This window comes from Salmo salar, chromosome ssa01 (assembly GCF_905237065.1).
Source record: "Salmo salar chromosome ssa01, Ssal_v3.1, whole genome shotgun sequence".
NCBI lineage: Eukaryota > Metazoa > Chordata > Actinopteri > Salmoniformes > Salmonidae > Salmo > Salmo salar.
In genome coordinates, this window is record NC_059442.1 from 91,324,278 (window position 1) to 91,336,753 (window position 12,476).

General features: G+C 46.4%; 1 protein-coding gene across 3 annotated transcripts; it reads right to left on the bottom strand.

Annotated features, from left to right (window-relative positions):
* Window positions 1-49: 49 nt before the first annotated feature.
* Window positions 50-12,476, bottom strand: LOC106610356 (monocarboxylate transporter 7). 3 transcript variants are annotated; one of them, XM_014209684.2, is made up of 8 exons: window positions 12,131-12,476; window positions 3,294-3,548; window positions 2,898-3,041; window positions 2,610-2,738; window positions 1,415-2,386; window positions 1,071-1,228; window positions 527-756; window positions 50-400 (listed from the first exon to the last, which is right to left on the bottom strand). In XM_014209684.2, the coding sequence occupies exons 2-7, from the start codon at window positions 3,529-3,531 to the stop codon at window positions 556-558; spliced, it is 1,842 nt and encodes a 613-aa protein (XP_014065159.1). In that variant the 5' UTR covers window positions 3,532-3,548; window positions 12,131-12,476; the 3' UTR covers window positions 50-400; window positions 527-555. The 3 variants fall into 3 exon arrangements, with proteins under 3 accessions (XP_014065159.1, XP_014065161.1, XP_014065150.1); XM_014209686.2 differs by lacking the exon at window positions 12,131-12,476 and adding an exon at window positions 10,575-10,662; XM_014209675.2 differs by lacking the exon at window positions 12,131-12,476 and having other exon boundaries at window positions 3,294-3,867.

The window sequence follows — 12,476 nt, forward strand, 5'->3', positions numbered from 1 at the left end:
ATCCTAGAATGTACATTTCTATTCAAAGCACTTCAATGACTTTACACATTATTGGGATATTTATTTTTTATTAGTACCAAGTGATTGCTTTGTCTAAAAAATGTAAAGTGAAGTTTAAAAAGTAATTGAATACAACATGATGTCATGGTGTTATTGTTTCTTCACAGCTGACTTCATGCATCTACATATTGTTTGTATCCTCTCTTACAATACCATGAGCCAAAACAGTGTGTTCATGTTCATGGGCTCCCGAGTGGCGCAGCGGTCTAAGGCACTGCATCTCAGTGCTTGAGGCGTCGCTACAAACACCCTGGTTCGATTCCAGGCTGTATCACAACCGGCCGTGATTGGGATTTCCTTTGTTCAGTGTGAGCCACTCTCCAGACTCCCGAAACCAGATCTGAAATCACAGGATAGATAGTCCGTGGCAGTCTAGATCTTTATTCACACATTTGTCTGATTTATCTCAATCAGCACTAGTTTAACTGAGACTTCAGTTCAGACTCTTATGGGGTTTCCTTCTGACCTTTGTGATGTCTTTTCAAGTAGAGATTGTCATCTGTTGGCCTTTTTCAGTAACGTTTTCTGGTCCAAATCAAGGTCAACTTCTAGGAAGTCTTGAGGTCTGTCTCTGTCCTGGGCCTCCTTCCCCTCTCGCTGAGGTACAGGGTTTCCCGGCCCCACCTGCATGGGTTCTGGGAGGTTCTGATCCCCCCTCCTGCTGCACAACCTGGTCTCAGAGCACTTCGTATTATTCTGTAAGTAAAAACCCTAACCCTTTTAGCTAACCCTTCACCTAACCTTAACCATTTTAGCTAACCCTAACCATTTAGCCTAACTCCTAAAACTTAACCTTAACTCCTAGCCTAGCTAACGTTAGCGAGCTAGCTAATGTTAGCAATCTGGCCACCTAGCTAGAACATATCATACGTTTTGCAAATTCATAACATAAAATATGAATTGTAATTTGTACCATATCATACGATATGGATGATGGACATCCAAAAATGAATACATACCGTACGAAATGTAACATATCATAGTAAATGTAGTGTCTCGGATTTACATACAGAATAATACGAAATGCTCTGAGGCCTGGTTGTGCTGCAGCAGAGCAGGCCTCTCTTAGCTGGTCGTACCAGACCCAGGAACACAGCCCCTAGACCCATACCCACCGCACAGGAGTAGAACGCTGAGCCGTAGTTCTGAGTCAGGTCCACAAGAACACCTGAGAGAACACAATATAAATTGCATAAGTTAAACTCATTCATTAAAAGGATGCACAAATTAAGCAAGTTTGTGTTATTTTCCTTTGATGACAATGAAAATAAAACTGGTGCTACATATCAGAGAGAGCAAAAGAGATGTGACATGACAGAGGGCTGTGAAAAAGAGAGCTGAATGCATCTCTTACCTCCCAGAGGTGGTCCCGCCAGCCCAGCGAAGCTCTGTATAAACACATAGACCCCAGCAGCTGACGACATCCTTTCTATGCCCACCACATCCTCCTCTGCCAGCATGGGTATATGTGTCGATGACACGGTGCCTATAAAAAACCCATAGAACCCACAACACACGGCCAGGCCCCAGAACTCCCACACCAGGGTAAAGGCCACCAGCACCGGGCACAGCAGAACTACACATCCCAGCAGCACCAGGGGCTTCCTGCCTCTGAACAGCTTCCTGCCTAGCACCCAACCAATGGAGAGGCGGCCGAAGATCTCGGCAAAGGCCATGGCGGAGAGCATGTGGGCGGCGCGGTCACGCTTCACACCACGGTTCACACTCAGCTCGATGATGTAGAGCTGAGGGGCGAAGAAACCCAATGTGGCAAAAAGGCCGAAGAGAGAGTAGCAGATGAAGCTGCCTTCTCTTAACATGGAAAAGTCAAGGAGTTTCTGGGGGGATAGTGTTTGTGTCTGCTCCTCATCCTTCTCCTCCATCTCCTCGTCCTTCTCCATCTCCTGCTCCTTGCTTCCTAAGCACCTCTGTGAAGACGCCTCCTCCTCCTCTATCTCCTCCCCTGCCTTACTGCCGTCCTCCAGGACCTGGTGATGGAGGGACTGAACTTCAGAGTTTTCAGACTCTCCAGAGCTCAGGGAGTAACGATGAGCCAGCTTGCTATCCCTCTGCAGTGTGTAAGACCCATCCATAGCATATGTACTGCCCTTAGTGTACAACCTCTCCTTACTGTAGTACTCCTCCTGTGTGTTCAGAGCCTTCAGCTCTTCGTCAGCCAGTCCATCAGTTTCTGTCTCCGTGGCTGGTCCAGGTCTGATGATGATGGGTCTTAGCAGAACTCCACATATGATGATGATGCCCTGTAGAGCTCCGATCACCACCAGGGTGTAACGCCAGCCGATACAGTCCCTCAGAGCAGAGAAGGCTGAGGAGCAGAGGGGAGAACAGAGAGGAGAGTTTTTCAAATAGTGGTCAGGGTTTGCAATCCAACCTAAAACTAAATGCGGGTTAATGTGAAATGAAAAAGCAATTGAGAAAAGTAAGATTAAGAGAAAGGGAAGGTTGGTAAACTGAAACATTAGCTGTTTTTTAAGATAAACTTTGCTAGCTAGTAAGCAGAGTGTTCAAGTCCCCTTGTGACCTTTTACCTGGGGCGAGGGCGAACACAGAGAAGGACTCTCCTGTGGAGGCGACAGCTGTGACCAGGGAGCGTCGGTGGGAGAAGTACTGCGACAGGAGAGTAATGGTGGGCAGGAAGGTCAGAGAGTACCCCAGACCTGTAGAAGGAAGAGGACACACGCACACACACTGGTGAAACACTGGTAGCACTGTGACAGTTGTGATGGTCAATTTGTGTGTGTGTGTGTGTGTGTGTGTGTGTGTGTGTGTGTGTGTGTGTGTGTGTGTGTGTGTGTGTGTGTGTTTGTTTCTAATACCTGCAACGAGTCCGATGGTGATGTACATCTCGTTGATGGATTTAGTGAAGCCACTGGCAATGGTTCCTATGGAGACGAGGAGTCCACCAATCATAACAACTGTCTGGAAGCCAAACCGGTTGGTCATCACAGAAGCGAGAGGAGCTGAAAGGGGACAGGTATCTCTGGTTAGCACCTATAGAGCATCTGACCTTTTGTAGCTGAGAGTGTTATCACAGTGTTGTCACCTTAAAAAGCATTTATTTTGAGCTCCTGAGCCTGTCGTTCTAGCCCAGCATCAGCTTAGCACAAATCTGATTATTTCAATCAGTGCTGGGCCAGTAACAAAAGCCTGAACACCCTGCAGCTCTCCAAAAACACCCCAGCCCGAGACCCTGATGCTACCCCTAGTCTCACCAGTGAAGGCCATGACGAAGACACAGATGGAGATGATCCAAGAGACTCGGCTGTTGCTCTCCCCAAACTCCCCCATTAGGTCCTGGAGGAAGATGCCCAGGCTCTTGATGACTCCGTAGGTGAACACTTCCACCAGGAAGAAGGAGACCGCCACCACCCAGCCCCAGCCACCATCTGGGGGAGCCGTGTAGACGTTAGGCCCAATGCAGCGCTTCACTCTGGACCCCCACACTGTCATGGATGGAGCATGGGATTCTGTAGGGAAGGTGGGCAATAAACCACTTTTTGAAAAGGTATCAAAGTTCATAGAAAAGTAAAGTAAATGATGCTTGTAATTGACAGGGGAGATATGTCCCTCCCAACATTCAGAACAGGTCGATTCATCCCCCCCAATAATTGATTTAAAATCAATAAAAATCAAGTGGATGCCCTGCACCTCCTCCGCTCAGCTGCACTGTTGACAGCCGCACTGTCCCTTCACCCGCTGTCTCTACGCCCTTCACCCGCTGTCTCTACGCCCTTCACCCGCTGTCTCTACGCCCTTCACCCGCTGTCTATACGCCCCTCTCCCGCTGTCTATACGCCCTTCACCCGCTGTCTCTACGCCCTTCACCCGCTGTCTCTACGCCCTTCACCCGCTGTCTCTACGCCCCTCTCCCGCTGTCTATACGCCCCTCTCCCGCTGTCTATACGCCCCTCTCCCGCTGTCTATACGCCCCTCTCCCGCTGTCTATACGCCCCTCTCCCGCTGTCTATACGCCCCTCTCCCGCTGTCTATACGCCCCTCTCCCGCTGTCTATACGCCCCTCTCCCGCTGTCTATACGCCCCTCTCCCGCTGTCTATACGCCCCTCTCCCACTGTCTATACGCCCCTTTCCCACTGTCTATACGCCCCTTTCCCACTGTCTATACGCCCCTTTCCCACTGTCTATACGCCCCTTTCCCACTGTCTATACGCCCCTTTCCCACTGTCTATACGCCCCTTTCCCACTGTCTATACGCCCCTCTCCCACTGTCTATACGCCCCTTTCCCACTGTCTATACGCCCCTCTCCCACTGTCTATACGCCCCTTTCCCACTGTCTATACGCCCCTCTCCCACTGTCTATGTGCCCCTTTCCCACTGTCTATACGCCCCTTTCCCACTGTCTATACGCCCCTTTCCCACTGTCTATACGCCCCTTTCCCACTGTCTATACGCCCCTTTCCCACTGTCTATACGCCCCTTTCCCACTGTCTATACGCCCCTCTCCCACTGTCTATACGCCCCTTTCCCACTGTCTATACGCCCCTTTCCCACTGTCTATACGCCCCTCTCCCACTGTCTATACGCCCCTTTCCCACTGTCTATACGCCCCTCTCCCACTGTCTATGTGCCCCTTTCCCACTGTCTATACGCCCCTTTCCCACTGTCTATACGCCCCTTTCCCACTGTCTATACGCCCCTTTCCCACTGTCTATACGCCCCTTTCCCACTGTCTATACGCCCCTTTCCCACTGTCTATACGCCCCTTTCCCACTGTCTATACGCCCCTCTCCCACTGTCTATACGCCCCTTTCCCACTGTCTATACGCCCCTCTCCCACTGTCTATACGCCCCTTTCCCACTGTCTATACGCCCCTCTCCCACTGTCTATGTGCCCCTCTCCCACTGTCTATACGCCCTTCTCCCACTAATTTCAGTATGCTGCTCAGCAACCTTAGCCATGCCAGCACCTGCTCCGCAGTAAGGCCGGCCTCATTCCATTTCAGAAAACACATGTATCTTCTGGAATGGAATGCGCCCCTCTCGTGTGCCCCTCCCTCTCCCCTCCTTGAAAGAATAGCTTTTGCAAAAATGCCTTCTACCTCTTTTCGCAGCTTGACTCAAGTGAGCAACAAGAACGTCGCAAACACAAAGTTCCGAATCAGAAAGTAGGATCAGGTTAAGGTAGATTAATGATGTGTAATTTCTTGTTGTAAAGAAATGAAAGTTTGTCTTAGTGACCCATGACCATTCATTGCATTGTATTAAGCTGGCCCAATGAAAAAATCTAGTTAAAGCAGATTATTTCACAGTGATAACTAGGATATTCTGCACTGCAGAATCTCTCAATGATGTGTGAATATGTATTCATGGATGCCAACAGAAGCCAGGCTTACCCAAGTATTTCACCAATAATTTTTTTTAAATGATAAAGTCATTGATCTTTCATCTCTCTGTGTTTTCATAATTATCCCTAATAAATGTTATTAGTTGAATTGAATAAATGCATTCCTCATTTTACAGAATAACTATTTGACTATACGTTTATAATTTAGTAGGTCTGTTGGTAGTTGTTATATACACTATGAATAGCACATGCTTGGGTTCCACCTTGAAATCGCTGATACGCTTGCCTCAATAAGTTAATGCTAGAACATTGGTTGCCAGGATTAGCTATTTGTATCTACTCTCTTAATAATTGCATAACGGTGGAAGTTAGACACATGTTCATTATAGTCATACTGAGAGGTGATGCAAGGCTTGCTACCTCGACTCGATCCTCCAGAGACGTACACGGCCTGTTGCATTTATTCACATAATATTGGAATCAGATTGATAAATGTAGTTCATTATTAAATTTCTACGTAATGGTTGGATCATTTCCACACCACTACAGATGTGTCTGAAAGTAGCATGGATGTGTGTAACACTGCTTGGCCACTCGAGTCTGCCGCCACCAGCCAATCGCTATAGTAGCCGGCAGCTCGTGAGCATTCTGAGTTTGTAGACTCTGACGTGCTAGCTGAGGGCACGTAAGTCTAGAATGAGGAGGCAAGAATAGCTAGCTCACCTCTGCGAGTTAGCTAAACTGGCTAGCATGCTATGCAGCGCTCGTTTAGCTAGCCCGGTCTCGAAAGTCCACGTAGGACCGGATCACAGCAGTGGGACCGGACCTTCATCAACAAGTCTGGGAAGAGAGGCAAGCGGTGCTTGACCGAGGCAGACAGAAGCAGCAGGGAGTACCCACCGAACCGCTCTCTTCAAGTAGCCTCCCGTAACTGGCGACAGATCGCACAGGAGCCGGGTTGGATGTGGGCAGCCACCGCATACCCCACGCCCAGGCAGCCACCGCATACCCCACGCCCAGGCAGCCACCTCATACCCCACGCCCAGGCAGCCACCGCATACCCCACGCCCAGGCAGCCACCTCATACCCCACGCCCAGGCAGCCACCGCATACCCCACGCCCAGGCAGCCACCGCATACCCCACTCCCAGGCAGCCACCTCATACCCCACGCCCAGGCAGCCACCGCATACCCCACGCCCAGGCAGCCACCTCATACCCCACGCCCAGGCAGCCACCGCATACCCCACGCCCAGGCAGCCACCGCATACCCCACGACCAGGCAGCCACCTCATACCCCACGCCCAGGCAGCCACCACATACCCCACGCCCAGGCAGCCACCACATACCCCACGCCCAGGCAGCCACCGCATACCCCACGCCCAGGCAGCCACCGCATACCCCACGCCCAGGCAGCCACCTCATACCCCACGCCCAGGCAGCCACCTCATACCCCACGCCCAGGCAGCCACCGCATAACCCACGCCCAGGCAGCCACCTCATACCCTACGCCCAGGCAGCCACCGCATACCCCACGCCCAGGCAGCCACCTCATACCCCACGCCCAGGCAGCCACCTCATACCCCACGCCCAGGCAGCCACCGCATACCCCACGCCCAGGCAGCCACCGCATACCCCACGCCCAGGCAGCCACCGCATAACCCACGCCCAGGCAGCCACCGCATAACCCACGCCCAGGCAGCCACCGCATACCCCACGCCCAGGCAGCCACCTCATACCCCACGCCCAGGCAGCCACCTCATACCCCACGCCCAGGCAGCCACCGCATAACCCACGCCCAGGCAGCCACCTCATACCCCACGCCCAGGCAGCCACCGCATACCCCACGCCCAGGCAGCCACCTCATACCCAACCCCAGACAGCCACCGCATACCCCACGCCCAGGCAGCCACCACATACCCCACGCCCAGGCAGCCACCACATACCCCACACGCAGGCAGATAAGACATTTGCTCTCCACTTCCTGCACCTCAGACCCAACCGAGGTAGCGGAATTTACTTGGCTAATCACGATCTAGTGACTCCTTGTGGTGGGCCGGGCACCTGCATGCTGACTTCGGTCGTCAGTTGAACAGTGTTTCCCCCGACACATTGGTTCAGCTGGCTTCCAGGTTAAGTGGGTGGGTGTTAAGAAGCAGTTTGGCAGGTCATGTTTCGGAGGACACATGACTCGACCTTTGCCTCTCAAGCCCATTGGGGAGTTGCAGCGATGAGACAAGAACGTAATTGTATCGCAATTGGATAACACAAAATTGGGGCAAAAAATATATACTAATTAAAAAAACTACTGAGAACAAATACAACCTTGAGCACACAACATCCAGGGAGTGAGCACGCTGTACCACTAAGGGACAGTTTAGTTGCTACAACATAAGACAGTCTTGTTTTCCAATTGTTTGTTTTAGTAGCCGTCTGCCTCCTAGACAGGTCAAGCCCGTTCTGTCAGCCACCTTCAGAGCCCAGCCAATGTCTGCCTTCTTCCAAGTTTAGCCCAGACTTTCAAATTCCAGTCCAGGCTCTGCCAATCACCTTCAGAGCCCAGCTACTGTCTGCCTCCTAGAAAAGTCCAGTCTCTGTCAGCCACCTTCAGAGCCCAGCCACTGTCCACATCCGAAAAAGGTAAAGTCCAGTCTCTGTCAGCCACCTTCAGAGCCCAGTCACTGCCTGCCTTCCAAGTTTAGTCCAGTCCAGCTACTGTCAGCCATCTTCAGAGTCCAGCTACTGTCTGACTCCTAGAAAAGTCCAGTCTCTATCAGCAACCTCCTAATTTACAGTTTCAATATAGACTCCCCTGACAGCTGTTTGTTAGACTGAATATCAGGACTCTAAATATACTGTAAGGTATCTTTTAGCTCAGTCCCCCAAGTGTGTCTTCCACCTTTAAACTAGGAAAACTACAAAACGTAATAGTAAATGTATGATCAACTTAGTAGATGATATCCTATGTAAATATGAATGTGCATCATTATACTCAGTCTTCCTCTTTTGTGTCTTCTTAATATTTGCCTTGAAATAATTTCATTGCTGACGGTGACTTATCCTTCCACTTAGTGTTTTCAAAAATATCCCTCAAGAGAGACCATAAAGCCATGTCAAACTGTAGTATTGCAGAAACTTTTTTATATGTAAATATTTATGATCATCATTATAATAAAACTCAGTCTTCTTACTATACATAAATATGCATGTCTGCATCATTATAATACAACTCAGTATTCATCTTGTCTTCTTAATATTTGTCTGGAAATTATTTCATTAATGAAGGTGATGACTTATCTTTCCACTTATACTGTCCTTTAAAAATATCCCTCCATATACCACTCAAGAGAGGCATAATAAGTAATGTCCCCCGTCTGAAAATTGTCCCCCCACCCAATATCTACACCACATTTCCCTCCTTGGATTGGAAAGAGAATAAATGCATAGTTAATAATGCAAATGTTATTAGTAGGCTATGATATAAGGTTAATATATTGTACAATTTGGACATATACAGTGCCTTCAGAAAGTATTCATACCCCTTGATTTATTCATAATTTTGTTGTGTTACAACCTGAATTCAAAATTGATTCAAAAAATAATAATCTCACCTATCTACACACAATACCACATAATGACAGTGAAAATATTTTTTTTTGAAATTGTAGCAAATTTATTGAAAATGAAATACAGAAATATCTAATTTACATAAGTATTCACACCCCTGAGTCACTTTGTAGAAACACCTCTGGTAGCAATATCAGCTGTGAATCTTTCTGGGTAAGTCTCAAGAGCTTTCCACACCTGGATTGTGCAACACTTGCCCATGATCATTTTCTAAATTCTTCAAGCTCTGTCAAATTGGTTGTTGATCATTGCTAGACAACCATTTTCAGGTCTTTCCATAGATTTTCAAGTAAATGTAAGTCAAAACTGTAACTTGGCCACTCAGGAACATTCACTGTCATCTTGGCAAGCAATTCCAGTGTAGATTTGGCCTTGTGTTTTAGGTTATTGTCCTGCTGAAAGGTGAATTAATCTCCTAGTGTCTGGTGGGAAGCAGACTGAACCATGTTTTACTCTAGGATTTTGCCTGTGCTTAGCTCCATTTCTTTTTTATCCTGAAAAACTCCCAAGTCCTTAACGATTACAAGAATACCCATAACATGATGCAGCCACCACTATGCTTGAAAATATGGAGAGTGGTACTCAGTAATGGTTTTATTGGATTTTCATAACACTTTATATTCAGGACAAAAGCGAATTTATTTGCCACATTGTTTTGCAGTATTACTTTAGTGCCTTGTTGCAAACAGTATGTATGTTTTGGAATATTTGTATTTTGTACAGGCTTACTTTCTTTCACTTTGTCAATGAAGTTAGTGTTGTGGAGTAACTACAATGTTGTTGAACCATCCTCAGTTTTCTCCTATCACAGCCATTAAACTCTGTAACTGTTTTAAATTCACCATTGGCCTCACCATTGGTTTCCTTTCTCTGCGGAAATTGAGTTAGGAAGGACGCCTCTGTCTTTGTAGTGACTGGGTTAATTGATACACCATCCAAAGTGTAATTAATAACTTCACCATGCTAAAAGGGATATTCAATGTCTGCGTTTTATTTTTACCCATCTACCAATAGGTGCCCTTCTTTATGAGGCACTGGAAAACCTCCCTGGTTTTTGTGGTTTAATCTGTTTGACATTCACTGCTTGACTGAGGGACTTTACAGATACAGTGCATTCGGAAAGTATTCAACCCTTTGACTTTTTCCACTTTTTGTTACGTTACAGCCTTATTCTAAAATTAATTAAATACATTTTTTCCCTCAAATCTACACACAATAACCCATAATGACAAAGCAAAAACAGGTATTCAGAACCTTTGCTATGAGACTCGAAATTGAGATCAGGTACATCCTGTTTCCATTGATCATCCTTGGGATGTTTCTACAACTTCAAATGATTGGACAATTTGGGGCGGCTGTGGTTAGAGCATTGGGCCAGTAACCGTAAGGTTGCTGGATTGAATCCCCGAGCTGACAAGGTAAAAGTCTGTCGTTCTGCCCCTGAACAACCCACTGTTCCCCGGTAGGCCGTCATTGTAAATAAGAATTTGTTCTTAACTGACTTGCCTAGTTAAATAATGGTTACATTTTTTTTATATATGTAATAATTGGGGGGTGCACATACCTGTCTAGGTCCCACAGTTGACAGTGCATGTCAGAGCAAAAACCAAGCCATGAGGTGGAAGGAATTGTCTGTAAAGTTCAGAGACAGGATTGTGTCAAGGCACAGATCTGGGGAAGGGTACCAAAACATTTATGCAGCATTGAAGTTCTCCAAGAACACAGTGACCTCCATCATTCTTAAATGGAAGAAGTTTGGGACCACCAAGACTCTTCCTAGAGCTGGCCGCCCAGACAAACTGAGCAATAGGGGCAGAAGGGCCTTGGTAAGGGAGGTGACCAAGAACCCGATGGTCACTCTGACAGAGCTCTAGAGTTCCTCTGTGGAGATGGGAGAACCTTCCAGAAGGACAACCATCTCTGTAGCACTCCACCAATCTTGCTTTTATGTTAGAGTGGCCAGACGGAAGCCACTCAGTAAAAGGCACATGACAGCCCACTTGGAGTTTGCCAAGAGGCACCTAAAGGACTTTGATCATGAGAAACAAGATTCTCTGGTCCAGCGTCACATCTGGAGGAAACCTGGCACCATCCCTACGGTGAAGCATGGTGGTGGCAGCATCATGCTGTGGGGATGTTTTTCAGCAGCAGGGACTGGGAGAAAAGTCAGGATTGAGGGAAAGATTAATGGAGCAAAGTACATTATTTTAGCTTTTTATTATTATTTATACGTTTGCAAAAATGTCTAAAAAACTGTTTTTGCTTTGTCATTATGGGGTATTGTGTGTAGATTGATGGGGGGGAAACGATTAAATACATTTTAGAATAAAGCTGTAACAAAATGTGGAAAAAGTCAAGGGGTCTGAATGCTTTCCAAATGCACTGTAATTGTATGTGGGGTACAGAGAGGAGTTAGTCATTATAACAATTATGCTAAACTATTATTTCAGTCCATGCAACTTATTATATGACTTGTTAAGCAAATTTGTACTCCTGAACATATTTAGGCTTACCATAACAAAGGGGTTGAATACTTACTGACTCAAAACATTTCAGCTTTTCATTTTAATTCATTTGTAAAAATACAAAAAATCGAACAAAAAAGTATTCCACTTCCACATTATAGGGTATTGTCTGTAGGCCAGTGACACAAACATCTCAATTTAATCAATTTTAAACGTGGAAAAAGCCAAGGTGTGTGAATACTTAATGAAGAGCAAAAAAAAATTCCCTCGCCACGTAACACTCTTCGGTAACGGTGAGCATATGTGTGAACGCTCATTGTTGGCGTAAACGTGCACGTAAAGCGGTAATTCAATTACTGAATGCCCTTTACTAGTGCTGAGTGACTAGTGCTCTCTGAGGTAAGTTTGGTTTTGGTTCACTATTCATTATTAAAAATAAACACCGTTTTCGATTTTAATTATTTTTTAAACATTAATTGCATAAAAAATATAATTTTAGAGCTTTTTAATGGAAATTCCAAAGCCCAAAATAGTTAACATTCATTAAATTGCCAAAACATTTAAAATATTACATTGTCTCTGTCAGTTCCACATTGGGTTGACATCAATAGAAAATTACTATGAAATAATAAAATATTTATGTTGTGTATATTACTTAGCTGTTATTTGATGACTATTATTTTTCATTCCTTAAAAGTCATCATCTCATCGCTGCTCTGGAAGTAGCTGCCAAACGGCCAGACAACGTTCTCTCTGCTCCCAATACTGTACTGTCATCTATTTAGCTAGGCTAGCCTGCGAAGCTGTCTGATTAAATCATTTTACTAGTTCTTCAAAGTACTTAAGGCATAATTTCACGATCTGTCAATATCCATATCTTTCTTCCTTGTGTTGTGTACATTCATCTCGAATGCTATCTGTTCGTCTCTGCGTTCTGTCTGTATCTAACCTAATTTAGTAGGCGTTAGAGTGTAAGTGTATCCATCTATGTCCGAGCCGGA